The 24,651-nt window shown below is 54.0% G+C and overlaps 1 protein-coding gene across 1 annotated transcript in view; it reads left to right on the forward strand.

Annotated features, from left to right (window-relative positions):
- The window catches only part of LOC120390529 (IgGFc-binding protein-like), a 197,424-nt gene that overhangs the window by 131,337 nt on the left and 41,436 nt on the right, over nucleotides 1–24,651 (forward strand). Inside the window, exons 47-48 of the mRNA XM_039513258.1 lie at nucleotides 185–378; nucleotides 856–997. Of these exons, the coding sequence (XP_039369192.1) occupies nucleotides 185–378; nucleotides 856–997 (336 nt within the window). The remainder of the gene's footprint in view (nucleotides 1–184; nucleotides 379–855; nucleotides 998–24,651) is intronic.

Consider the following 24,651-nt stretch of genomic DNA (forward strand, 5'->3'; position numbering starts at 1 on the left):
ATTTCAAAGCATCTCATTCCAAACTTCTGGGTTTCTTCAGAAACTCTTCTGGATGGAAACCAACCTTAAATAAGTGCCTTGGTCCTCTCCTCCCAGCCCTGCTCTCCTCCCCTTCATGTCTCTGTACCTCTCGTTCATGGTGTGAGTTCTTTCCTGCCCTAAATTAATTTTCTCTCTTATTAAGCTCTGACCTGCCCAGCCAACAGCCACTACGAGGTCTGTACCAACCTCTGCACCACCACCTGCACTGGAGATATCATGGACTGCCCAGAGACCTGTGCTGAAGGCTGCCAGTGTGACGAGGGCTTCTTCTTCGACGGCCAGGGCTGCGTGACTCTGGAGAGCTGTGGATGCTTCAAGCATGGGAGATACTACAAGGTACCACCCCAAGCGATCTGGGTCTGATCTAATTTTTGCTCTATCCACATCTTAATCCCTACACTAGCCAGGAATAGGGTTAGTTAGTGGATCAGAGCTTTGGCCCATCCAACTGGCATCCCTACTCTGCTAGTACCCAATGTCCAAAGCGCCAAGAAAGGCAAGATTATTTAATTCCCTTTGTCTATTGTAGGGAAACTGAGACACAGAGTTGGGCAGTGACTTGCTCATGGCCACATAGTGAGTCAGGGGCAGATGGGAGGTTAAAACCTAGGTGTTATTTCTGGCCCTTGGTCCAGTGCTGAGCCCATGAGACAGCCTTTCTCTTTAACATTAAGAGCAAATAATATGATAACAGAACAGATACTTTCACACACATCACCACACATCTCTGGGTTTAGCACTGCCAGAAATTATTATAAATAATCTTTTCTCCATTATACTGTGTTATTTCCCCTTTTCCAAATGTCCCCTTAGCCCAGGGAGACCGTCCTGACAAATGAATGCCAGCAGAGCTGCACCTGCGTTTCCGCCCGAGGGGTGACCTGCAAAGCCCACAGCTGCACCAGAGAAGAAACTTGCCAGATCAGAGATGGTATCATGGGCTGCATCAGCAAAGGTGAAGGAGAGTCACTGATTGAAATATGCCCCGAGGGGTTACTATGGGTGGAATAACTGAGGTCGGGATGGGAGACCAGTTTAAAACAGATTATTTATTAAGCTTATTTTTCCTCAAGAAATACCCTTCTGCTAACTAACCAGCCTGATCCTCCTTAGCTAATCATAGACAGAGATAGCCAATTTGAAATTCAGCAAGAAGGTTGTTTGTTACAGAGGTTCCCAGGGTGAAACCTGGACTGTGGAACTGCTGAGCCCTCTGTCCGACCTGAGGTATCCTCTCACTGTGATGCTGTTGGCAACCTACAAACCTCTGGCGGGTACTGCACTTACACAGACATCCACAGGCAGGGACACGCCAAACCAAGTTACATGAATGCTTCTCCTAGCCATCCATGAACCAACAATAGGCAGGCTCCAGCCAAATCCCCCCAGCTCCCCAGCCTTGCACCTAGGGTGACCAGATAGGGACAGTCCCGATATTTGGGGCTTTTTCTTATATAGACTCTGATTACCCCCCCCCCCCCACTCTGTCCCGATTATTCACACTTGCTGTCTGGTCACCCTACTTGCATCCCAGAACTGTACCATCTTGCTTGGTCAGAAGCCTGACCAGTGTAAGTTCATTACCCAGTCTGCCCCTCCTTCGATGTGGAGAGGACACACACTAGCCTTTGTAAACTGAGCTGGTGGACTTCAGAGAGAAGCAGCATAAGAACTGAGCTGTGGGGAGGGAAATCTCTGAGATGAATTTTCCTCCCATGGGAGTCACAGGTGCTTAGCACCTCTTAGCATTTGACCATTAGCACCTGCAGCTCTCACTGATTTATGGACTGAATTCCTTCTCCCAATGGAATCACTGGGAATTAGCCAATGACAAGGGTGCTGGAACAATTTTTACAGTGGGGATGCTGAGAGCCATTGAACCAAACTGTAAACGTTACCTGCACTGAAATCCACTTTAAGCCAGGAGGTGCAGCAGCACCCCCAGCACTCCTAGTTCCAGCACCTATGGCTAATGACTTCAGTGCCATAGCAATGTGTTATTGAGGGTGCTCAGCACTTTGCTGGATCAGAGCCATAGGCACTTGTGCATATGCATAACTTTAAGCATGTGTGGAGCCTCATTGATTTCAACTGAACTCACTTGATTAAGTGTTTCGATAGATTGGAACCATAGCTTCCAGCAAACCAAGTCGGGCTTCCCAACTTCTCAGGGTATGTCTACACTATGAAATTAGGTCGAATTTATAGAAGTGGGTTTTTTAGAAATCATAGAATCATAGAATCATAGAATTCAAGATCAGAAGGGACCATTATGATCATCTAGTCTGACCTCCTGCAAGATGCAGGCCACATAAGCCGATCCACCCACTCCCTAGCAAGCGACCCCTGCCCCATGCTTCGGAGGAAGGAGAAAAACCTCCAGGGCCATTGCCAATCTTCCCTGGAGGAAAATTCCTTCCCGACCCCAAATATGGTGGTCAGCTGAACCCCGAGCATGCGGGCAAGACTCTTCAGCCAAACCCTCTGGAAAAGGTTATATCATACCATTGACCCATTGTACTATTTACCAGTGTGGCACTTAATTGACCTATTGACTAAGCCCGTTATCCTATCATACCATCTCCTCCATAAACTTATCTAGCTTAATCTTAAAGTCATGGAGGTCCTTCGCCCCCACTGTTTCTCTCGGTAGGCTGTTCCAGTATTGCACTCCCCTGATGGTTAGAAACCTTCGTCTAATTTCAAGCCTGAATTTCCTGATTGACAATTTATATCCGTTTGTCCTCGTGTCCACATTAGCACTGAGCTGAAATAATTCCTCTCCTTCCCTGGTATTTATCCCTCTGATATATTTAAAGAGTGTAATCATATCTCCTCTTATCCTTCTTTTGGTTAAGGAAAACAAACCGAGCTCCTCAAGTCTCCTTTCATACGAAAGGCCTTCCATTCCTCGGATCATTCTAGTGGCCCTTCTTTGTACCTGTTCTAGTTTGAATTCATCCTTCTTAAACATGGGAGACCAAAACTGCACACAATACTCCAAATGAGGTCTCACCAACACCTTATATAACGGGACTAGCACCTCCTTATCCCTACTAGAAATACCTCGCCTAATGCAACCCAAGACCGCATTAGCTTTTTTAACGGCCACATCACATTGCATACTCATAGTCATCCTACGATCAACCAGGACTCCTAGGTCCTTCTCCTCCTCCGTTACTTCCAACTGGTGCGTCCCCAGCTTATAACTAAAGTTCTTGTTAGACATCCCTAAATGCATAACCTTACACTTCTCACTATTGAATTTCATCCTGTTACTAATACTCCAGTTTACAAGGTCATCTAAATCTCCCTGGAGAATATCCCGATCCTCTTTCGAATTGGCAATACCCCCCAACTTGGTGTCATCTGCAAACTTTATCAGCCCACTCCTACTCTTGGTTCCCAGGTCAGCAATAAATAGATTGAATAATATCGGACCCAAAACCGAGCCTTGAGGAACTCCACTGGTAACCCCCCTCCAACCGGACAGTTCCCCCTTCAATACTACCCTCTGCAGTCTCCCCTTTAACCAGCTCCTTATCCACCTCTGGATTTTCATTTCGATCCCCATCTTTTCCAATTTAACCAATAATTCTTCATGCGGTACCGTATCAAACGCCTTACTGAAATCCAGATATATTAGATCCACCGCATTTCCCTTGTCTAAAAAATCTGTTACTTTCTCAAAGAAGGAGATCAGGTTGGTTTGGCACGATCTACCTTTCGTAAATCCATGCTGTAATCTATCCCAGTTGCCATCGGCCTCATGCTCCGGAACCACTCTCTCTTTTAAGATTTTTTCCATGACTTTGCATACTACAGATGTTAGACTAACAGGCCTATAGTTCCCCGGGTCACTTTTTTTCCCCTTCTTGAATATAGGAACTACATTAGCTAATCTCCAGTCAGTCGGTACAATCCCCGAATTTAGGGATTTATTAAAGATTATCGCTAACGGGCTAGCAATATCCCTCGCCAATTCCCTTAATATTCTAGGATGAAGATTATCCGGGCCCCCCGATTTACTTCCATTTAGCTGTTCAAGTTTGGCTTCTACCTCAGATACCGTAATGTCTACCCCCATATCTTCATTCCCATCGGTCCCTCTATCACTATTCCTTAGCCCTTCATTAGCCTCATTAAAGACCGAGGCAAAGTATTTGTTCAGATATTGTGCCATTCCAAGATTATCCCTAATCTCCACTCCATTTAAAGTTTTAAGCGGTCCCACTTCTTCTTTCTTGGTTTTCTTCCTATTTATATGGCTAAAAAACCGTTTGCTATTGGTTTTAATCCCCTTCGCTAGGTCCATCTCCACTCGTCGCTTTGCCTTTCTCACAGCTTCCCTGCACCCTCTGACCTCAATAAGGTAGGTTTCCTTGCTGATCCCTCCCATTTTCCACTCCTGGTACGCTTTCTGTTTTTTCTTAATGACCCCTCTAAGACGCTTGCTCATCCAGCTCGGTCTAAAACTGCTACCTACGAGCCGTTTCCCCCTTCTCTGGATACATGCCTCTGACAACTCCTGCAACTTCAACCTGAAGTAACCCCAGGCGTCATCTGCCCTTAGATCCCTAAATATGTTAGCCCAGTCCACTTCCCTAACTAGTCGCCTTAATTTAGTAAAGTTAGCCCTTTTGAAATCGTACACCCTAGTCTCAGATGCACTATTGATTATCCTCCCATTTATTTGGAAACGAATTAGCTCATGATCACTCGAGCCAAGGTTGTCCCCTACAACAATTTCCTCAACAAGGTCCTCGTTACTCACCAAAATCAAATCTAAAATGGCATCCCCCCTCGTCGGTTCAGCAACCACTTGATGAAGGAATTCATTAGCTATCACGTCTAGGAAAAGCTGAGCCCTATTATTATTACTAGCATTTGTTTCCCAATCTATATCCGGGAAGTTAAAGTCCCCCATGATCAAGCAGTTCCTATTAGTGTTTACCTCCTTAAAAACATTATAGAGCTCTCTATCCGTCTCCAAGCTAGATCCTGGCGGTCTATAGCACACCCCAATCACTATCCCGGGTGAGGCTCTGGTAGTTTTCTTCCCCAATGTGACCATTGCCCAAACAGACTCTGTATTATCCATTGCATTGCTAGTTATCCCATTACATTTCACCTCATTATTGATATACAGTGCTACTCCCCCACCTTTACCTTTGCATCGGTCTTTCCTAAACAGCACATACCCTTCCATACCTGTACTCCAGTCATGGCTACCGTTCCACCATGTTTCGGTTATTCCTACGATATCCGGTTTCAATTCCCGGACCAGGAGCTCCAGTTCCTCCATTTTGTTACCTAAGCTTCTCGCATTGGTGAACAAACATCCTAATTTTTCCTGTTGGGTTCCTCTCACTCTTTTCACCCAACTCTGTAGGGACACAGTACTTCCAGTATGACTTGTAGATCTAGTATCCGTCCCCCCCCTCTTCCTTACACGTAACCGCCCCCCTCTGGCTATATCTGTTGTTATCTTGTTGTCCTCACTCCCAATGTATAAATTTGGTGTGGAGAGCACCAGGACCTCTCCCAACCGTCTCCCCCCAGTGTCTAGTTTAAAGCTCTTTTAATCAGATGAGCCAGCCTCCCTCCTAGAAGTCTACTTCCTTCCCTACTTAGGTGGAGCCCATCCCTTGAGAACAGTTGTCTGTCCCCAAAAGCCTCCCAGTGCCCATACATCCCAAAGCCCTCCTTGTAACACCACTCCCTCAGCCAACTATTAATCATCACGATCCTCTCACCCCTTTGGCGCCCTTCCCTAGGGACAGGTAGAATCCCACTGAAGATCACCTGAGCCTCAATTTCCTTGAGCGTCTTACCCAACCTGGCATAGTCTCCCTTGATCCTCTCTAGCGAGAATCTAGCCGTGTCATTCGTTCCTACATGAAGGATGATCAAAGGGTTTTTACCCGCTCCTCTTAGGATCCTTTTCAACCTCAGGTCCACATCCCGTATTTTAGCACCCGGTAGACAGCACACCCTTCTGTTCTCCGGATCGGCCCTGGTCACAGGCCTGTCCAACCTTCGCAGTATGGAATCCCCAATCACGTAGACCTGCCTTCGCCTGGGGACAGCACGGTCCTCTAACCTATCCCGTGTTCCCCCTGGTTGCAAGCTCCTTCCATTCCTATCATCCCTTGTGGTTCCCCTTAAGCCATCCTGTATCCTCCCTGGGCCCAAACTTGGTGCTACTTCCATCGACTCCTCCCCTTTTTCTATGGGACTGGCCGCTCGTCTCTTTTTCTTTGGCCTCCCACTGTCAGCTACCACTTGCTGTACCCCTTCCTCATTCTCCAAACCTTCAAACCTGTTCCTTAGCTCAATTTCCCCCTCACTGGCTCTCCTTTTCCTTGGCCTGCTTCTCACGGTCACATGCTTCCACCGCCCATCTTCCTCCTCTGGTGGTCCCCCTTCCTTGGGCTCAGCCCCTGCTCCCCCCTGTGCCCCTGGGCGTTCCCCTTCAGTTACTGCTTGCCATTGCTCCATCAGCCTCTCAAACCCCCTTCTATTCTCTATCAGGGTTTCTAAACTAAAATCGTTTTTATACAGTCGATTGTGTGTGTCCCCACACAAAATGCTCTAAGTGCATTAAGTCGGCGGACTGCATCCACAGTACCGAGACTAGCATCGACTTCCGAAGCGTTGTACTGTGGATAGCTGTGAGTAGCTATCCCACAGTTCCCGCAGTCTCCGCTGCCCATTGGGGTTCTAGGTTGAGATCCCAATGCCTGATCAGGCAAAAACAGTGTCATGGGTGGTTCTGGGTAAATGTCATCAGGCCCCCCTCTCCCTCCCTCCATGAAAGCAATGGCAGACAATCGTTTCGCACCTTTTTTCCTGGGTTACCTGTGCAGTCGCCATACCACGGCAAGCATGGAGCCCACACAGCTCACCATCACCGTAAGTCTCCTAGGTGCTGGCAGACATGGGACTGCATTGCTACACAGCAGCAACTCCTTGCCTTTGGCAGCAGACAGTGTGTTATGATTGGTAGCCATCGTCATCATATTCCTGGGTGCTCTTTAACTGACCTCGGTGAGGTCAGTCAGGGGCGCCTGGGCAGACTCCTTCCACCGAGCACCCAGGAGATGACAATGGCTAGCAGTCATAATGCAGTATCTTTTGCCATGCACCCAGGAACTGATGATGGCTAGCAATCAAACTGCACCGTCTGCTGCCACCCTAAAGAAGTAAAAGATAGATGGAGTGGATCAAAACAAGAAATAGACCTGATTTGGTTTGTATTCATTTGCTTCCTCCTGCCCTCCGTGACATCAACGGCCTGCTGAACCCAGGGTTTTGAGTTTGAACCTTGAGGGGGCCATTCTGTGTGTGACAGTTGTTTGTGTTTCTCCTTGATGCAAAGCCACCCCCTTTGTGGACTGTACTTCCCTGTAAGCCATGTCATCAGTCGCCCTTCCCTCCGTCAGAGCAGACAATCGTTTCGCGCCTTTTTTCAGCCCAGACACTATAGCACTGGGATCATGGAGCCCACTCAGATCACCGCGGCAATTATGAGCGCTGTAAACACCACGCTCAGTATCCTGGAGTATATGCAGAACCAGAACTTGCCAAAGCAAAACCAGGCAAGGAAGCGATGGCAGCACGGTGACGAGAGTGATGAGGACATAAACATGGACATAGACTTCTTCTTCGGGTGCTGTCCCTGTGGGTGCTCCACTCTAGGTGACGGTGTGTCCCAGCACTGTCGATCGGAGTTTTTCGGTAGCAGTGCCTGGTTGGGGCGCACGCACCCAGATGGTATCTCCCGTCTAGTTGGAATCTTCCTGACTGCGTGCTCCCCACACCCTCCTCAGTTCCTTCTCAACCGTCCTCGGGTGAAGACGGGACTCGGGGCAGTGCTGCCTTTCTTCCCTGGTCTCTATAGGAAATAGAAACAAAAAACATAGAAATAATTAGTAATTACTTCCCAGTTGTTTCCCTTCCTTTAGTATAGTTAGTTACTTAGTTTAGGCTTGTCTCCTGGTGAGACACTCTCCTTGGCCATCTCTAATTCATAATGCCAGGAGCTTCAGGATTTAAAAGATGCATCTCCTGTCAGGACTTCATGCCATGGTCAGATGGGCACTCACACTGTGTGAAGTGCCTCAGGGACACCCACGTCCCTGCCAAGTGCCTCCATTGCGCGAGTCTCAAGTCAAGAGCTCGTCGTGACAGGGATCTGTGGCTCAAAATCATCACGATGGAAAAATCCCTGCAGCCGCTGTCGGAGACGGGAAAGGTTAAACCCGCTCCCACACGCTCCCCAGCCAGATCGGAACTGGTGGGGAGCATTGCTTCACCCTCCCTGGAGCGGAGGCAAGAAGCGCAACAGTCTCACAGAAGAGACTCTAACAAGGGTAGGGGGTCTCCCGCGAGATCCCTAGCCTCTGTGCTGACAGCACCAAAGGCAGGTGCCTCAGCCTGTTCTAACGCCTCAGCCACGGCTCTGACAGAGCACAGAGGCAGGGACCCGACCTCCCGCGCCGGGTAGCTATTTGTTGATTCAGTCCCCTCAGCGCCGCAAACGACCGCGGAGCGGACATCTCACTCTTCCTCAGCACTGCGAATGGCCACAGCACCGGCACTGCGTTCCTCCTCGGCACCGACAACAGCCATGGTGCCAGCAGCGCGTTCAGCACCAACAACGAAAACGGCCGGGGTACCCACAGCACGATCAGTTTCGGCGCCAAAAGCTGCCGCAGTCCCGCCAGCACGCTCTTCCTCAGCAGCGAAAACAGCTGTGGTGCTGACAGCGCGCTCAGCCTCGGCACCAAGAACAGTGTCGGCACCCAGCCACTCTTCTACCCGCGCACCAGCAGCAGACCCCCTGCAGGGCACCTCTAAGCTCAATACAACAGTACACTCTCTGTCATTCTCTCCTAGTAAAGAGCTAGAGCAGAGAGCAGGCTCAGCTCAGCCTAGAGACCAGGAACAACAGCTGCTCACTCAAAGTGACCTTTTAGTGCCACCTGAGCCTCTCTCTCCGCTCCTAGATACAGAGGACTCTTTTCTTGAACTGCCACTCTCTCCACCTGAACTGGCTTTCACTGACGGTGACCTTGAGTTACAGCAGCAAGCGGAGTTCTCCCCTCCTGCTTCTCCTCCACAGGCGCCTTTACCACCTCAGGTCATGGCTCAAGCTCAGCATCCTCAGTTTCCCTACTTTGCTCCCCTGTGGGCGGCACCTGGGTTCTCCTACCTTATGCCTTGGCCTCAATGGTACCCGTGGCAACATCCTCCTACCAATCATCCTCCATCTGTGCCTCAATCTCCTACTCCATCCACTTCTAGGGTGCCTGAGCCTCCTCCTGAGACTGGGAGCTACGCACCATATCCTGACTCACCTAACCCTAACTCTCCACTAGCCTCGGATGAAGCCCTCCTCCCTTCACCTCCACAGACCGTGGACGACTGCAAACAATTTCAAGAACTTTTTAGGAGGGTGGCACTCAGTCAGGATATCCCCTTAGAAGAGGTTCAGGAGATGCAACACAAACTCCTCAGAATCCTTCAATCATCTGCGCCCTCAAAAATCGCGCTTCCTATAAACGAAGCACTCATGGAGCCAGCTGACACTCTCTGGCAAACCCCAGCGTCTCTAGTACCAACTTGCAAGAAGACTGAACATAAATACTACGTTCCTGCAAAGGACGCAGACTTCCTATTTTCTCATCCACCACCGAACTCTCTTGTCATGGATGCAGTTGCACAGAGGACCAAACAGTTACAATATCGACCCACCCCGCAAGACAAGGACCTTAGACGCCTTGATGTACTGTGCCTCAAGGTTTATAAATCCTCTATACTACAATTCAGGATTGCAAACTATTCCGCTCTCCTCGCCAGTTATGATTTTGATAATTACAATAAGCTTTTCGAATTTGCCTCCTACATTCCAGAGGACAGAAGAGCCGACTTCAAATCAATCTTGACTGAGGGACAACTGATTTCCAGAACGGCCCTACAGGCATCTTTAGACACGGCGGTCACAGCACCCCGTACCACTGTAACTGCTGTGGTTATGCGCAGACCCTCATGGCTCTCTGCGTCAGGCATTCGTAAAGAACTCCAGACCAAAGTGGAGGATCTCCCCTTTGATAAGGACAAACTCTTTTCCAAAAAAAAATGATTAACTCCTCCACACCATGAAAGATTCGAGAGCGACACTGCGCACCCTGGGCATTCACCCATCTCTTCCCAGGAGACAACGATACCAACCCTACCAAAGACCACGCCCACATCAGTACTATCGCCCTCAACCCAGACCATACGACACAACTAGGAATCGTACTAGACCCCCCAAACGCAGACAAAATCAAAATCAAGCCACCACCTTCTGTCCACCGGGCAAGAAACAACAGTTTTGAAAGGTTGGTCGAGGGTCTGCACGACCATCCCTTGATTCCACCTCTTACTTGCCCGTTTGGCCACCGCCTCCAGAATTTCCAACATGCCTGGCAGCGTATTACACAGGACCGCTGGGTCCTCGAAATAGTTCAGACCGGTTACTCCATCCCTTTTATATCCTACCCTCCTACCTTCCCCCTTCCCCATCCCTCTTCAGGGACCCTTCCCATGAGCAATTACTTCTCACAGAAGTGGCACATCTTCCGCAACTAGGCGCAGTGCAACCTGTGCTGACGCAACACCAAGAGACAGGTTTCTACTCCCATTACTTTCTAACACAGAAAAAGACCGGAGGATGGAGGCCTATACTAGACCTACGCCGACTGAACAAATTCGTGAGGACACAAAGATTCAAGATGGTCACACTGGGCACAATAATACCTGCACTGGATCAAGGGGACTGGTTCACAGCCCTCTACCTACAAGATGCTTACTTCCATATATCAATTCATCCAGCTCACAGACGCTTCCTATGATTCACAATCGGTCAGGATCATTTTAAATACAGAGTTCTTCCTTTCGGACTCTCCACAGCTCCAAGACTTTTTTCCAAGACCCTAGCTGTGGTTGTGGCTCACCTCCGCAAACACGGGGTCACACTGTTCCCCTACCTGGACGATTGCATCATCAAGGGCGACTTCTATGGCGAGACACTTCAAGCAACGCGTTTCACCATCTCCCTCTTTCACAGCCTAGGCCTCCAAATAAACATCCAAAAATCCACCCTGACACCTACGCAACAGATCGAGTTCATCGGAGTTCATCTCGACTCAACCCAGAGCAGGGCCTTGCTCCCATACAACAGATTCCTCACTATCACGCAGCTCATACGCACACTCTCTATTCGTCCCAGGACGCAAGCAAGAATCTGCCTAAAGCTCCTTGGTCACATGGCAGCCACCACCTTCGTGGTTCAACACGCCAGGCTATATATGATATGCCTCCAGGGCTGGCTCAACTCCAGTTTTAAACCCAGCAGACATCCCTTAGGGATGCTGCTAACTCCTCCTCCCAATGTTATAACTTCCCTACAATGGTGGACAAATCCAGAAAATCTCTGCACGGGGGTTTCCTTCCAGCAACGATCCCCAACGCTCATGCTCACCACGGACGCTTCCCTGATTGGTTGGGGAGCGCATCTAGGGGAACACAGGGCACAAGGCCGGTGGTCCGCATCAGAGACGCATCTACACATAAATCTCTTAGAGCTCGGAGCAGTGAGGAGAGCATGCCTTCACTTTCTTCCCCTCATAAAGAACAAATACCTGTGGTTCTTAACAGACAACATAGCATGTATGTACTACATAAACAGACAAGGGGGAGCCCAACCACATTCCCTTTGCATGGAAGCCATTCGACTATGGAATTGGTCTATACGACATCGAATATAGATCATTGCTTCCTACCTACCAGGCAGCCACAACACTACTGCCGACGCACTCAGCAGGCACTTCTCGCCAGAACACGAATGGGAACTGCACCTCGCAATACTCCAACAGCTTTTCTCCCACTGGGGCACCCCGTCAATAGATCTCTTTGCCAAATCCCAAAACCGAAAATGCCCCCTGTTTTTCTCCAGGGCGGGACTTGGGACTGCATCCCTAGGGGATGCATTCCTCATCCCATGGAACAACTACCTCCTGTACGCCTTCCCACCTATCCCTCTGCTACACAGGGTTTTTTGGAAGATCGCGGACGACAAGGCCAGGTCATCCTTATTGCCCCGGCTTGGCCGAAACAGACATGGTATCCCTACCTTCTCCGCATGTCCTCCCGTCACCTATGGGCTCTCCCCAACAGGCCAGACCTCCTTTACCAGGACAACGGACGAGTTCTTCACCCCCAGCTCCAAAAGCTCCACCTCACAGCCTGGTTCCTTCATGGTTCCAAACCCATGAACTAGCCTGTTCCGAGCAAGTCCAGTATGTCCTCTTGCACAGTAGGAAAGACTCCACTCGTTAAACCTACCTGCAGAAGTGGAAGCGTTTCGTTCTCTGGTGCTTACATAATCACTTAGCACCCAATAACGTGACCCTCCCTAACATTCTAGACTACCTCCTGAAACTAAAACAGGACGGACTTTCACTCAGCTCCATCAAAGTGCACCTGGCTGCGCTTACCATCTTCCATGACCTATTGGATGGGTGCTCACTCTTTACACACCCCACCATTAAACGCTTTCTCACCAGCCTGCAAAATCTCTACCCTGAAATTCATCCAACAGTGGCTACATGGAATCTTAACCTCGTTCTTCATGCTCTCATGAAACCTCCATTTGAGCCCTTGGCTACCTCCTCTCCTCTCCATATGTCCATGAAGGTGGCTTTTCTAGTTGTCATAACCTCAGCAAGGAGAGTAGGTGAAATGAGTGCCCTGATGGCCCACCCTCCCTACACAATCTTCTCCAAAGATAAAGTCACTTTGAGACCACATCCTAAATTTCTTCCTAAGTTGGTGTCGACCTTCCACCTCAGCCAACCTATATATTTACCTACTTTCTATCCCAAACCTCACAAAACTCCGCAAGACGCAACCCTGCATACTCTCGACGTCAGGTGAGCAATTGCCTTTTATTTAGACAGGACTAAACCATTTCGCAAGTCTCCATGACTCTTTGTTTCCATTGCCGAAAGATCGAAAGGCACGGCTATCTCTAAACAATGTCTATCCAAGTGGATCTCTGACTGCATCAGATCCTGTTACCGTGCGAAGAATCTTCAACCGCCCGATGACATTAGTACTCATTCCACTAGAGCCATGTCAACATCCATTGCCTTCCTACACAGCGTTCCCATTCCTGACATCTGCAAAGCGGCTACATGGTCATCTGAACACACGTTTGCAAAACACTATGCTCTCACAGAAGACACCACGGCAGACACAATAGTAGGCCATACATTACTATTCTTCTTCGAGTGATTGCTCCTATGCATTCCATGTAGGTGTGCGTGCCGCGCGTGCACGGCTCTCCGGAACTTTTTTACCCCAGCAACTCCGGTGGGCCGGCTGGGCGCCCCCTGGAGTGGCGCCGCTATGGCGCCTGTTATATACCCCTGCAGGCCCGTCCGCTCCTCAGTTCCTTCTTCCTGCCCGTGACGGCCAGTGGGAACTGTGGAGTGCTCCCTTAGTCCTCCACACTCCTAGCGTTTTTCTCCGAATTTGTATATATAGTTAGTCAGTTTATTGATAGTTTAGTTAGTTAGTTAGTGTTTAGGAATTAGGGGGGGTTCGCCCCTCCTTTTTCCTCACCCGGTGTGGGCTCATGCCCCAGACACCGGGATTCAAGCCGTGCTCGGCTTGTCAGCGGCTGATGCCCGTTGGGGACGCTCACGACTCCTGCCTTCGCTGCCTCGGGGAGTCCCATCGCCCGGATAAGTGCCCCATTTGTGCGGCGTTTAAGCCGCGGACTCAGAAGGAGCGGAACTCCAGGTTGAAGCAGCTCCTCATGGAGTCGGCGCTTCGCCCAGCGGCGCCGACCCCAGCGGCACCGAAACCATCCTCGGTCCGCAGCACACCGGCGGCACCGAGTCGGCCCGGCACAGACGCGTCCCGTCCTCCAAAACCGGCACCAGCGTCCCGGCACCGCTTCCCTTCTCCGGTGCGCAGAAAGAAAGCTGCGCCGGCAGCGGCAAAGACTCCGACCCCGGGACCGGTCACCCAGCCACTGCCAACACCTCCGGCACCGGCTGTGATAGTGCACGCGCAGTGCACAGGCCCGGCAACTCCGGCACCGGAAGAGCCGTTGAGCCCGGCGCCCCCTTGCTCCCCGGCACCGTCCGAGGTCGAGCTCGGTCTCCCAACTACGCCCGAGACGTACTCACAGGCGAGGGAGCTCATCTCCATGACAGAGGTGCCGAGCCTCCGGCGGGGAAGCCGGCCTTGATGAGGCGCCCCGGCGCCGACGATCGGCGTGAAGGAGAGTTCAGGTCTCGGTCCCGTTCCCACAGCCGGTCACCGTCCTGCCAAGCCAGGTCCCGACATCGATCAACACCTCGGGACCGTTCACCGTCTCGGCACCGCTCTCAGTCACGGAACCGCTCAGCATCGCGGTACCGATCCCGAAGCCCCAGTCGGCGGTACCAACGGAGGTCCGCCTCTCGGGACCATTCACGGCACCGCGGCGACCGCAGCCCCTCTTGGCACCGCGACCGTAGCTCCTCTCGGCACCGTGACCGCAGCCCTTCCCGGCACCGAAACCGCAGTCGTTCGCCTTCCCGGCACCGATGCGACCGATGGTCCCGCTCGAGCTCCCGATACCACGACGACCGGCACCGACCCACGGCGATGCCAGAGGACAAGCGAGGGCCTTCGACAGGGCACTCATTCATCGCCTCCGCCCCCCAGTGGTCGCGCCAGCCCTCCGTCGCTTCACAGGTCTGCAGCGGCACGGATCTCAGGGCTGTCCCCCAGGGACAGAACTATGGTCCACAGCAGTGGGGATTCTGGGTTCCGTGGGTGCAGTACGAGGCACAGGGCCTGCCCTTGTCCCCTCGACCGCTGGGCTCCGAACCTCGGGTGCCGGAAGCAACCAACCGTCGCCAACGGCTGGGGCCTCTCTACCGGTCCCTGCAGAGCAGCCGGACACTGACGTGGCTGCTCAACCGATGGATGAGCCTCCGCCAGAGCCGGCGGTCCCAGGTCTCTCTTCATCGTCGTTGCCAGACGAGGCTGTGGCGGGGTCGTCTACGGCAGATCGACTTGAGAGCTCATCAGGACCTACTCCGTCGGATCGCGCAGGCGATAGACCTCCCAGTAGCAGAGGTCGTGGAGAATGATGACCCGGTTACCAATGTGATCGGGTCAGAGGTCCCCGTGCGAGTGGCCCTTCCATTCATATGCACGATCCAACGTAACACCGCTACCATCTGGCAAACGCCGGCGTCCATCCCGCCCACCGCCCGCGGCGTAGAGCGCAAGTACTCGGTCCCCCCCACGGGATACGAGTACTTGTATACTCATCCGGCTCCGGACTCCCTAGTCGTGCAGTCGGTAAACGACCGGGAGCGGCACGGTCAACCTGCGGCGGCGCCCAAGTCCAAGGACGCACGGCGCATGGACCTCTTGGGCCGCAAGGTCTATTCGGCAGGGGGCCTGCAACTCCGCATTGCCAATCAGATGGCTCTGCTAGCCCGGTACACTTATGAGATGCTGCTCTCTCTCTCTAAATTTGCCGAACTCGTCCCATCAGCCTCCCGCCAGGAGTTCAACGCCCTCCTCGAGGACGGTAAAAAGTCCGTGCGCTCCTCCATCCAGGCCGCGCTGGACTCGGCTGACTCTGGAGCCCGGACTCTGGCCTCCGGGGTGACCATTCGGTGCATCTCCTGGCTGCAGTCGTCCACCTTGTCCCCGGAGGTGCAGTACATCCTCCAAGACCTGCCTTTCGACACACTCAGTCTGTTTTCTGAGAAGACTGACTCCCGGATACAGACCCTCAAGGACGGTCAGATTGCTATCCGCACCCTTGGAATGCACACGCCAGCGACCCAGAGGCAGTCGTTCCGGAGGCAGCCGTTCCGGCCGTTTAGCCAGGCCAGATCTCGGCCCTATAATACTCGCTGGAACAACCTGACTCGCCGCCGACCATCAGGCAGCAGGCGCAACCAGTCCCAGGCGCCTTCTAAGGCCCCTCAAGGGCCTAAGCAGTCATTTTGATGGGACGCCCGAGGACGGCTCATCAGTCTATCCACCGGATCCTTCCCCGTTATTTTCCGACCGCCTCTCCCGCTTCCTCCCAGCATGGTCCCGCATAACGTCAGACAGCTGGGTCCTGAGTATGGTCCAATCCGGATACCGCCTTCAGTTTGTTTCGCCCCCTCCCTCCCGTCCACCCTCCCTGTCCCTCTTCAGGGACCCCGCTCACGAGCAAGTCCTCTTACAAGAGGACGAGACTCTGCTGAGTTTGGGTGTCATAGAGGAGGTACCGCACGACCGGCGGGGCAGGGGTTTTTATTCCCGATATTTCCTCATCCCCAAGGCGAAGGGAGGTCTTCGTCCGATCCTAGACCTCCGGGAGCTCAACCGGTACCTGCTAAAACTCAAGTTCCGCATGGTAACCCTGGGCACCATCATTCCCTCCTTGGATCCGGGAGACTGGTTTGCCGCCCTTGACATGAAGGACACATATTTCCATGTCTCGATCTATCCTCTGCATCGATGGTATCTCCGCTTCATGGTCAACAACATGCACTACCAGTTTGCGGTGCTTCCCTTCGGCCTCTCCACCGCCCCGAGGGTCTTCACCAAATGCATGGCAGTTGTTGCCGCGGCCCTCCGTCATCATTGTGTACACGTTTATCCGTACCTCGACGACTAGTTGATTCGCGGCCCCTCACAACAGCTGGTAGCAGGCCAAGTGACCGATATCTTGGCCCTATTTCGAGACCTGGGCCTTCTTGTGAACGTCGAAGTCCATCTTAATTCCGTCTCAAAAGGTGGAGTTCATCGGAGCAGTCCTGGATTCTCAATTGGCCAGGGCCTGCCTCCCACACACTCGGCACCAGGCGCTGGTGGCCTGTATCCGGGATCTCCAATCCTTTCCCGCGACGACGGCGCGGTCCTGCCTTCAACTCCTGGGCTACATGGCGTCTTGCACATTCGTGACCGCGTACGCCAGGTTACACCTTCGCCCGTTCCAGACTTGGCTGGCCTCCGTGTACCGCCTGCATCGCGACCCCATCGATATGATCGTCACTGTCCCGAGGCCTACCCTCGATACACTCAGTTGGTGGCTAGCCCTTCAGGTCGTGTGTGCAGGAGTCCCATTTCGCCCGCCGTGCCCCTCCGTCACCTTGGCCACGGACACCTCGGACCTGGGATGGGGTGCACACCTTGGCAACCTTCACACCCAGGGACTCTGGTCGCCTCCAGAGCTCTCCCTGCACATCAACGTCCGGGAGCTCCGAGCGATACGGTTGGCGTGCCAAGCTTTTCAGGCCCACCTCCGCGGGCGCTGTGTCACAGTGCTAACGGACAATACGACGGCGATGTTCTACGTCAACAAGCAGGGCGGGGCCCGCTCCTCCCTGCTTTGCACGGAAGCGCTATGCCTGTGGGACTTTTGTGTAGCCCACTCAATTCACCTGGCAGCGTCCTTTCTTCCGGGCGAACAGAACACGCTGGCCGACCGCCTCAGCAGGTCGTTCCTTACCCACGAGTGGTCCCTTCGCCCAGACTTGGCGCATACCATCTTCCGGAAGTGGGGATTTCCCCAACTAGACCTATTTGCCTCTGAGGAGAACAGGAAGTGCCACCAGTTCTGCTCCTACCAGGGGCGCTCCCGCGGCTCCCTGTCGGACGCGTTCCTCTGCTCCTGGAAGGATCACCTCCTCTATGCCTTCCCTCCGTTCCCGCTCGTTCATCGGGTGCTATTCAAGCTTCGGAGGGACAAGGCCCGCCTCATCCTAGTCGCTCCAGCCTGGCCGAGACAGCACTGGTACACCCTGCTGCTCGAGCTCTCCGTCCGAGAACCCATTCCTCTTCCGTTGTGGCCGGATCTTATCACGCAAGACTTCGTCCGGCTTCGCCACCCGGACCTCCGCTCCCTACATCTTACAGCCTGGTACCTGACTGGTTGACCCACGCGGAGCGTGACTGTTCGCAGGCTGTGCAGCGAGTCCTAACTGAAAGCAGGAAGCCTTCCACGCGCTCCACCTACCTCGCGAAATGGAAGCATTTCGCTATCTGGTGCAACCAGAAAGGCCTTAATCCCTTTCTTGTCCCTATTCCAATTATCCTGGACTACCTCTGGTCCCTTAAGGAGCAAGGCCTCGCAGTTTCCTCCTTGAAGGTGCACCTGGCGGCCGTGTCTGCGTTTCGTCCACCGATAGAAGGCCGCTCCATCTTCTCCACCCAGATGGTCTCTCGCTTCCTCAAGGGCCTGGTACGGTTGTACCCGCCAATACGGCGCCCTACTCCAGTCTGGGATTTGAACCTGGTTCTGGCCAGGCTTATGGGACCGCCGTTTGAGCCTCTGGCGACTTGCTCCCTGCTCTACCTATCGTGGAAGACGGCCTTCCTCGTCGCTATAACATCTGCGAGACGAGTATCCGAACTCAGTGCCTTAACCGTTGGCCCCCCGTATACCGTCTTCCACGCAGACAAGGTGCAGCTTCGACCGCACCCGGCCTTCCTCCCTAAGGTGGTATCGGCCTTCCATATTAACTAGGACATCTTCCTCCCGGTCTTCTTCTCGAAGCCGCATGCCTCACCTTGTGAGCAACAGCTTCACACCCTGGACATCTGCAGGGCCCTCACCTTTTATATTGAGCGCACGAAGCCCTTCCGGCGTTCGACCCAGCTCTTCGTAGCGGTTGCGGAGCGCATGAGGGGCGAGCCGGTCTCCTCTCAAACGATTTCCTCCTGGGTGACGGCATGTATTCAGACATGCTATGAGCTTGCTCGTGTACCCCCTAGCCGCCTGACGGCCCACTCTACAAGAGCGCAAGCCTCGTCTGCCGCCTTCCTGGCCCATGTCCCCATCCAGGACATCTGTAGAGCGGCCACCTGGTCCTCTGTCCACACCTTCGCTTCCCACTACGCGTTGGTGCAGCAATCAAGAGACGATGCAGCCTTCGGCTCCGCAGTCTTACAATCTGCCACGTCTCACTCCGACCCCACCGCCTAGGTAAGGCTTGGGAATCACCTACATGGAATGCATAGGAGCAATCACTCGAAGAAGAAAAGACGGTTACTCACCGTAGTAACTGGTGTTCTTTGAGATGTGTTGCTCCTATCCATTCCAGACCCGCCCTCCTTCCCCACTGTCGGAGTAGCCGGCAAGAAGGAACTGAGGAGCGGACGGGCTGGCAGGGGTATATAACAGGCGCCATAGCGGCGCCACTCCAGGGGGCGCCAGCCGGCCCGCCGGAGTTGCTGGGGTAAAAAAGTTCCGGAGAGCCGTGCACGCGCAGCGCGCACACCTACATGGAATGGATAGGAGCAACACATCTTGAAGAACACCAGTTACTACGGTGAGTAACTGTCTTTTTTCAGTACTCCCTGCCGCATCTCCAAAGTCCCACCAACCATTGTGGGTACTGCTACACATTCACCTAGAGTGGAGCACCCACAGGGACAGCACTCGAAGAAGAAGAGAAAGTTACTCACCTTGCAGTAACTGAGGTTCTTCGAGATGTGTGTCCCTGTGGGTGATCCACTCCTCGCCCTCCTCCCCTCTACTTTGGAGTACTGGTATGACTCTCCACAGTAGAGAAGGAACTGAGGAGGGTGTGGGGTGCACGCACTCAGGAAGATTCCAACTAGATGGGAGATACCATCTGGGTGCGTGCGCCCCAAACAGGCACTGCTACTGAAGATCTCTGATTGACAGCGCCGGGACGCACCGTCACCTAGAGTGAAGCACCCACAGGGACACACATCTCGAAGAACCTCAGTTACTGCAAGGTGAGTAACTTTCCCTTCTCGCAAAGTATGGGCCCCGGCAGTGTGCACATCATGGTGTTAATGGGGCAGGTTCATGCTGTGGAACGCTGCTTCTTCTTCGAGTGATTGCTCATATCTATTCCATGTAGGTGTGCGCGCGCCGCGTGCACGTTCATCGGAAGACTTTTACCCTAGCAACTCAGTGGGTCGGCTGGGCATCCCCTGGAGTGGCGCCACTATGGCCGCGGATATATACCTCAGCCGACCTGCCCACTCCTCAGTTCCTTCTTACCGTCCATGTCGGTCGTTGGAACAGTGGAGTGCAGCTTAGCTGACCTTCACCTCCCTAGCATTCTCATAGCTTCTGTGTATATAGTTCTCAAATTAGTTTAAAGTTATTAGCATAGTTATTTCTTAGTTGTTAGATTAGAGTATCAGTAAGTTTAGTCAGGTTAGGGGCTTCAGCCCTCCCCGCACCGGGACCGGCGCTCATGCCCGGTTCCCCAGGATTCCAGCCGTGCTCGGCTTGCCATCGCCCGATGCCTACAGGGGATCCGCATGACTCCTGTTTAAAGTGCCTCGGGGAGTCGCACTTATTGGAGGAGTTCCTCGTCGGCACCGGGCAGCACCGGTGCGCCCGCTCCGTCTCTGCACCGAACGTCATCGGCGCCTAAGTCAAGCCAGAGGCGCTCGCTCTCTCCTCGAGCGAAGAAATCTAAGACCCCTGCCGTCCCGGCACTGCCCGTGGTACGGCATGAGGGCACGGCTCCGCCACACCGCCTGGTGCCCGCAGCCACTGCGCTGCCTGCTAAGCCATTGCCGTCGACTCCGGTTCACCAAGGCCCGTCGAGTCCGGCTCCTGTCTCCCCAGCACCCGCCATGGTTGAGCTGATTGTGCCATCCACACCGGAGGTCTGCGAGGTAGCAAAGGACCTGATCGTGCTGTCGGATGCGGCACCGCCGCTACGCCCGGCACCGCCGGTGCGGGTCATCCAATCCATTGGAAAGCCAGTGTTGATCCATCCTGCTTCCACCAGCGCTCCTGACCGGCACCGCTCCAGATCGCGGTCCCGTCGACGTTCCAGGTCCTGGCACCGTTCGCGTTCTTCACGCTGCTTGCAGTCCCGGTACCGCTCCTCGGCACAGCGCCGATCAGACTCGCGGCACTGCTCTTGATCCCGGTCGCCGTCGTATTACTCCTGGCACCGGTCGAGGTCCAGGCACCGGTTGGGACACCGATCCACCAGGAGCCGCTCCCGACGCCGTTACTCCAGGTCCAGGTCGTTCTCCCGGCACCGGGCCGGTCATAGGTTCCGGTCTCACTCCCAGCACCGAAGTCCTTCGCGGCACCGCTCCCTGGTGCGGAAGAGCACCAGGTCGGTGGGGACGTTGGCTCAAGGCCTATCTGCTCCGCCATGGCCTTCCAGGCATCCGTCGGCTTCCTCCCACATGGGAAGCTACTAATCCCAAGACCAGGAAGCGGATGTACCGGAGGGCTTGTTTCAGGAAGCGCATCCTGAAATGCAGGGTAACCAGCAGTGGCCCTTTTGGACACCATGGGCGTACCAACAGGCCCAAGGTGCTCCCCTAGCTCCATCGCGGGCCGCCTCTTCGGAGCATCAGGCCCCTGAGGCCACAATTAGTCATCCTCCGCCAGCGGGCACAGACGCCCAGTTACCTCCTCCAGTCACCTCACCGGTGCCTCTGGAGCAGGAGCCTCAGCTCGAGGAGCAGATTCCAGATGCCCTGGCCCCCGGGGTCTCGTCCTCCTTTTCACCAGACGAGGCAGTGGCGGGCGCGTCGTCTTCGAGCCCACCACCAGTTGACCTCGCTGCTCATCAGGACCTCTTCAGGCGAATTGCCCTGAATATTAACCGGCAGGTGGAGGAGGTCCCAGAGGTCGAGGACCCTGTGTGCACCATCCTGGCGGCGGACGCACCCACTAGAGTGGCTCTGCCATTCATTAAGACGATCCAGGCCAAGGCAGATACCCTTTGGCAATCGCCGGCTTCAATTCCACCTACGGCAAAGGGGGTCGAGCGGAAATACATGGTGCCATCCCGTGGGTATGAGTACCTTTACATGCACCCTCCTCCCTCATCTCTGGTTGTCCAGTCGGTTAATGACAAGGAGCGCCATGGACAACCGGCCCTGCTCCAAAGTCCAAGGAGGCCAGAAGGATGGACCTCCTGGGTCGCAAAGTGTACTCGGTGGGTGCCTTACAGCTCCGCGTAGCGAATCAGCATGCTCTGCTGAGTCGCTATGATTACAACACCTGGGCAGAGATGGCAAAGTTCTGGGAGTTGCTTCCCCCAGATTCCCGCCAGGAGTACAAAGCCTTCCTAGAAGAAGGAAAGAGGGTGGCTAGAACCTCGTTGCAGGCCTCCCTAGACGCGGCGGATTCTGCAGCCCGGACCTTGGCAGCCAGCGTCACCATGAGGCGCATCTCCTGGCTACAGGCTTCCAACCTTCCGCCTGAACTCCAGTACACCATACAGGACTTGCCCTTTGAGGGCAAGGACCTATTTTCGGAGAAGACTGACTCTAGGCTTCAGAGCTTAAAGGACAATCGGGTTACTATGCGCAACCTCGGTATGCATACTCCTGTAACCCAGCAACGCACTTACCGCCCTCAACACTTCCGTCCCTACTCTGTCCCTAGGCAGAGACAAGACTTCAACAGATGCTCAGGGTGCAGAGGCCGCAGGCGCTATTCGGGCCCTCTATCGAACCAAAATCGCGGCTCCTCTAAACTGCAGCCGGACCCGAAGCCGTCCTTTTGAAGGCACGCCTGGGGACAGCATACCAATCTCAGTTTGGGATCCTTTTCCCCCGTTCTCCAACCGCCTCTCTTATTTTTTCCCTGTGTGGTCCCTCCTGACCTCAGATGTCTGGGTCCTGCGCATTGTGAAGCACGGATACCACCTCCAGTTTGCTTCGACCCCGCCTTACCGTCCTCCCTCCCAGTCCCTCTTCAGGGACCCCTCTCATGAGCAATTCCTCTTACAAGAGGTACAGACGCTCCTCAGCATCAGAGCAGTAGAGGAGGTACCAAAGAAGGATTGGGGCAGGGGATTTTACTCCCGTTACTTCCTGATTCCGAAGTCAAAAGGAGGTCTCAGGCCGATCCTAGACCTACGCGGCCTCAACAAATTCCTAATAAAGTTAAAGTTCCGGATGGTCTCCCTAGGGACCATTATCCCTTCCTTGGACCCCGGGGACTGGTGTGCTGCCCTCAACATGAAAGACGCTTACTTTCACATAGCCATATTTCCTCCGCACAGACAATCCCTCCGCTTTGTGGCGGGCCATCGCCATTTCCAGTTCGCGGTCCTTCCCTTCGGCCTCTCCACAACACCTCGAGTATTCACGAAGTGCATGGCAGTGGTAGCCGCCCACCTCCATCGCCAAGGGCTCCACATGTTCCCCTACCTGGACAACTGGCTCCTGAAGGGGGCCTCCCGGGAACAAGTCAGGGAGAATGTCCGTGTGGCAAGGGACCTGTTCATGAGCCTCGGCCTGATGCTCAATGTAGACAAATCCACCCTGGTTCCTGCTCAGAGGCTGGACTTTATAGGAGCGACCTTGGATTCCACCCTGGCCAAGGCCTGTCTTCCTCAGCCGAGGTTCCTGGCGCTGGCAACCATCATCCGCAGCCTTCAGGCCTTCCCCATGACCTCGGTCCGCACTTGCCTCACTCTGCTGGGCCACATGGCGGCGTGTACGTACGTCACCAAGTATGCCAGGCTCCGGTTCCGCCCCTTTCAGACGTGGCTTCACTCGGTGTACCGTCCGGCCAGAGACTCAATAGACTCCTTGGTCACCGTGCTGCCGAATGCACTTCACTCCCTCAATTGGTGGCTGAACCCCTCCGTGGTGTGTGCAGGGTTGCCCTTTCACCCGCCCCAGCCCACGCTGTCTCTGACGACAGACGCGTCTTCCCTCGGCTGGGGAGCCCACCTAGGCCACCTGTGCACCCAGGGCCTGTGGTCATCACAGGAGCTCTCCCTCCACATAAACGTGCGGGAACTCAGAGCGGTCCACCTAGCGTGCCAGGCGTTCCTCAGGCTTCTGTCCGGCCGTTGTGTCTCTGTCTTCACGGACAACACAACGGCCATGTACTACATAAACAAACAGGGCAGTGCCTGCTCTTCCCCCCTTTGCCGAGAAGCCATAGAGTTATGGGACTTCTGCATAGCACATACGATCGACCTGGTGGCATCCTTTCTCCCGGGAGTTTGGAACACTCTCACGGATCGGTTGAGCAGATCCTTCCTGTGCCACGAGTGGTCCATAAGACCAGATATTATCCATGCCATTTTCCGCAAGTGGGGCTTTCCCCAGGTGGACCTCTTCGCGACGCGTGTGAACAGGAAGTGCCAAACGTTCTGCTCGTTCCGGGGCCACTCACCAGGGTCGATCTCAGATGCATTTCTCATTCAATGGACACACGAACTGTCTTATGCTTTTCCCCTGTTCCCACTAGTCCACAAGGTTCTGCTGAAGCTCCGTCAGGACAGGGCTCATCTGATCCTGATTGCTCCGGCATGGCCCAGGCAACCCTGGTACACCATGCTGCTCAGCCTCTCTGTGTCCCCGCCGATCACCCTCCCCCTCTGCCCGGACCTTATAACTCAAGAGCACAGCAGTCTCCGCCATCCAGACCTCCCGGCTCTCCACCTCACGGCGTGGCTCCTGCGTGGCTAGACGCCTCAGAGCTTTGCTGCTCCGCCCCTGTGCAACACATCCTGCTCAGCAGCAGGAAACCTTCCACTCGGTCCGCATACATGGCCAAGTGGAAAT

Source organism: Mauremys reevesii, linkage group 24, assembly GCF_016161935.1.
Source record: "Mauremys reevesii isolate NIE-2019 linkage group 24, ASM1616193v1, whole genome shotgun sequence".
In the NCBI taxonomy this organism is placed as follows: Eukaryota; Metazoa; Chordata; order Testudines; family Geoemydidae; genus Mauremys; species Mauremys reevesii.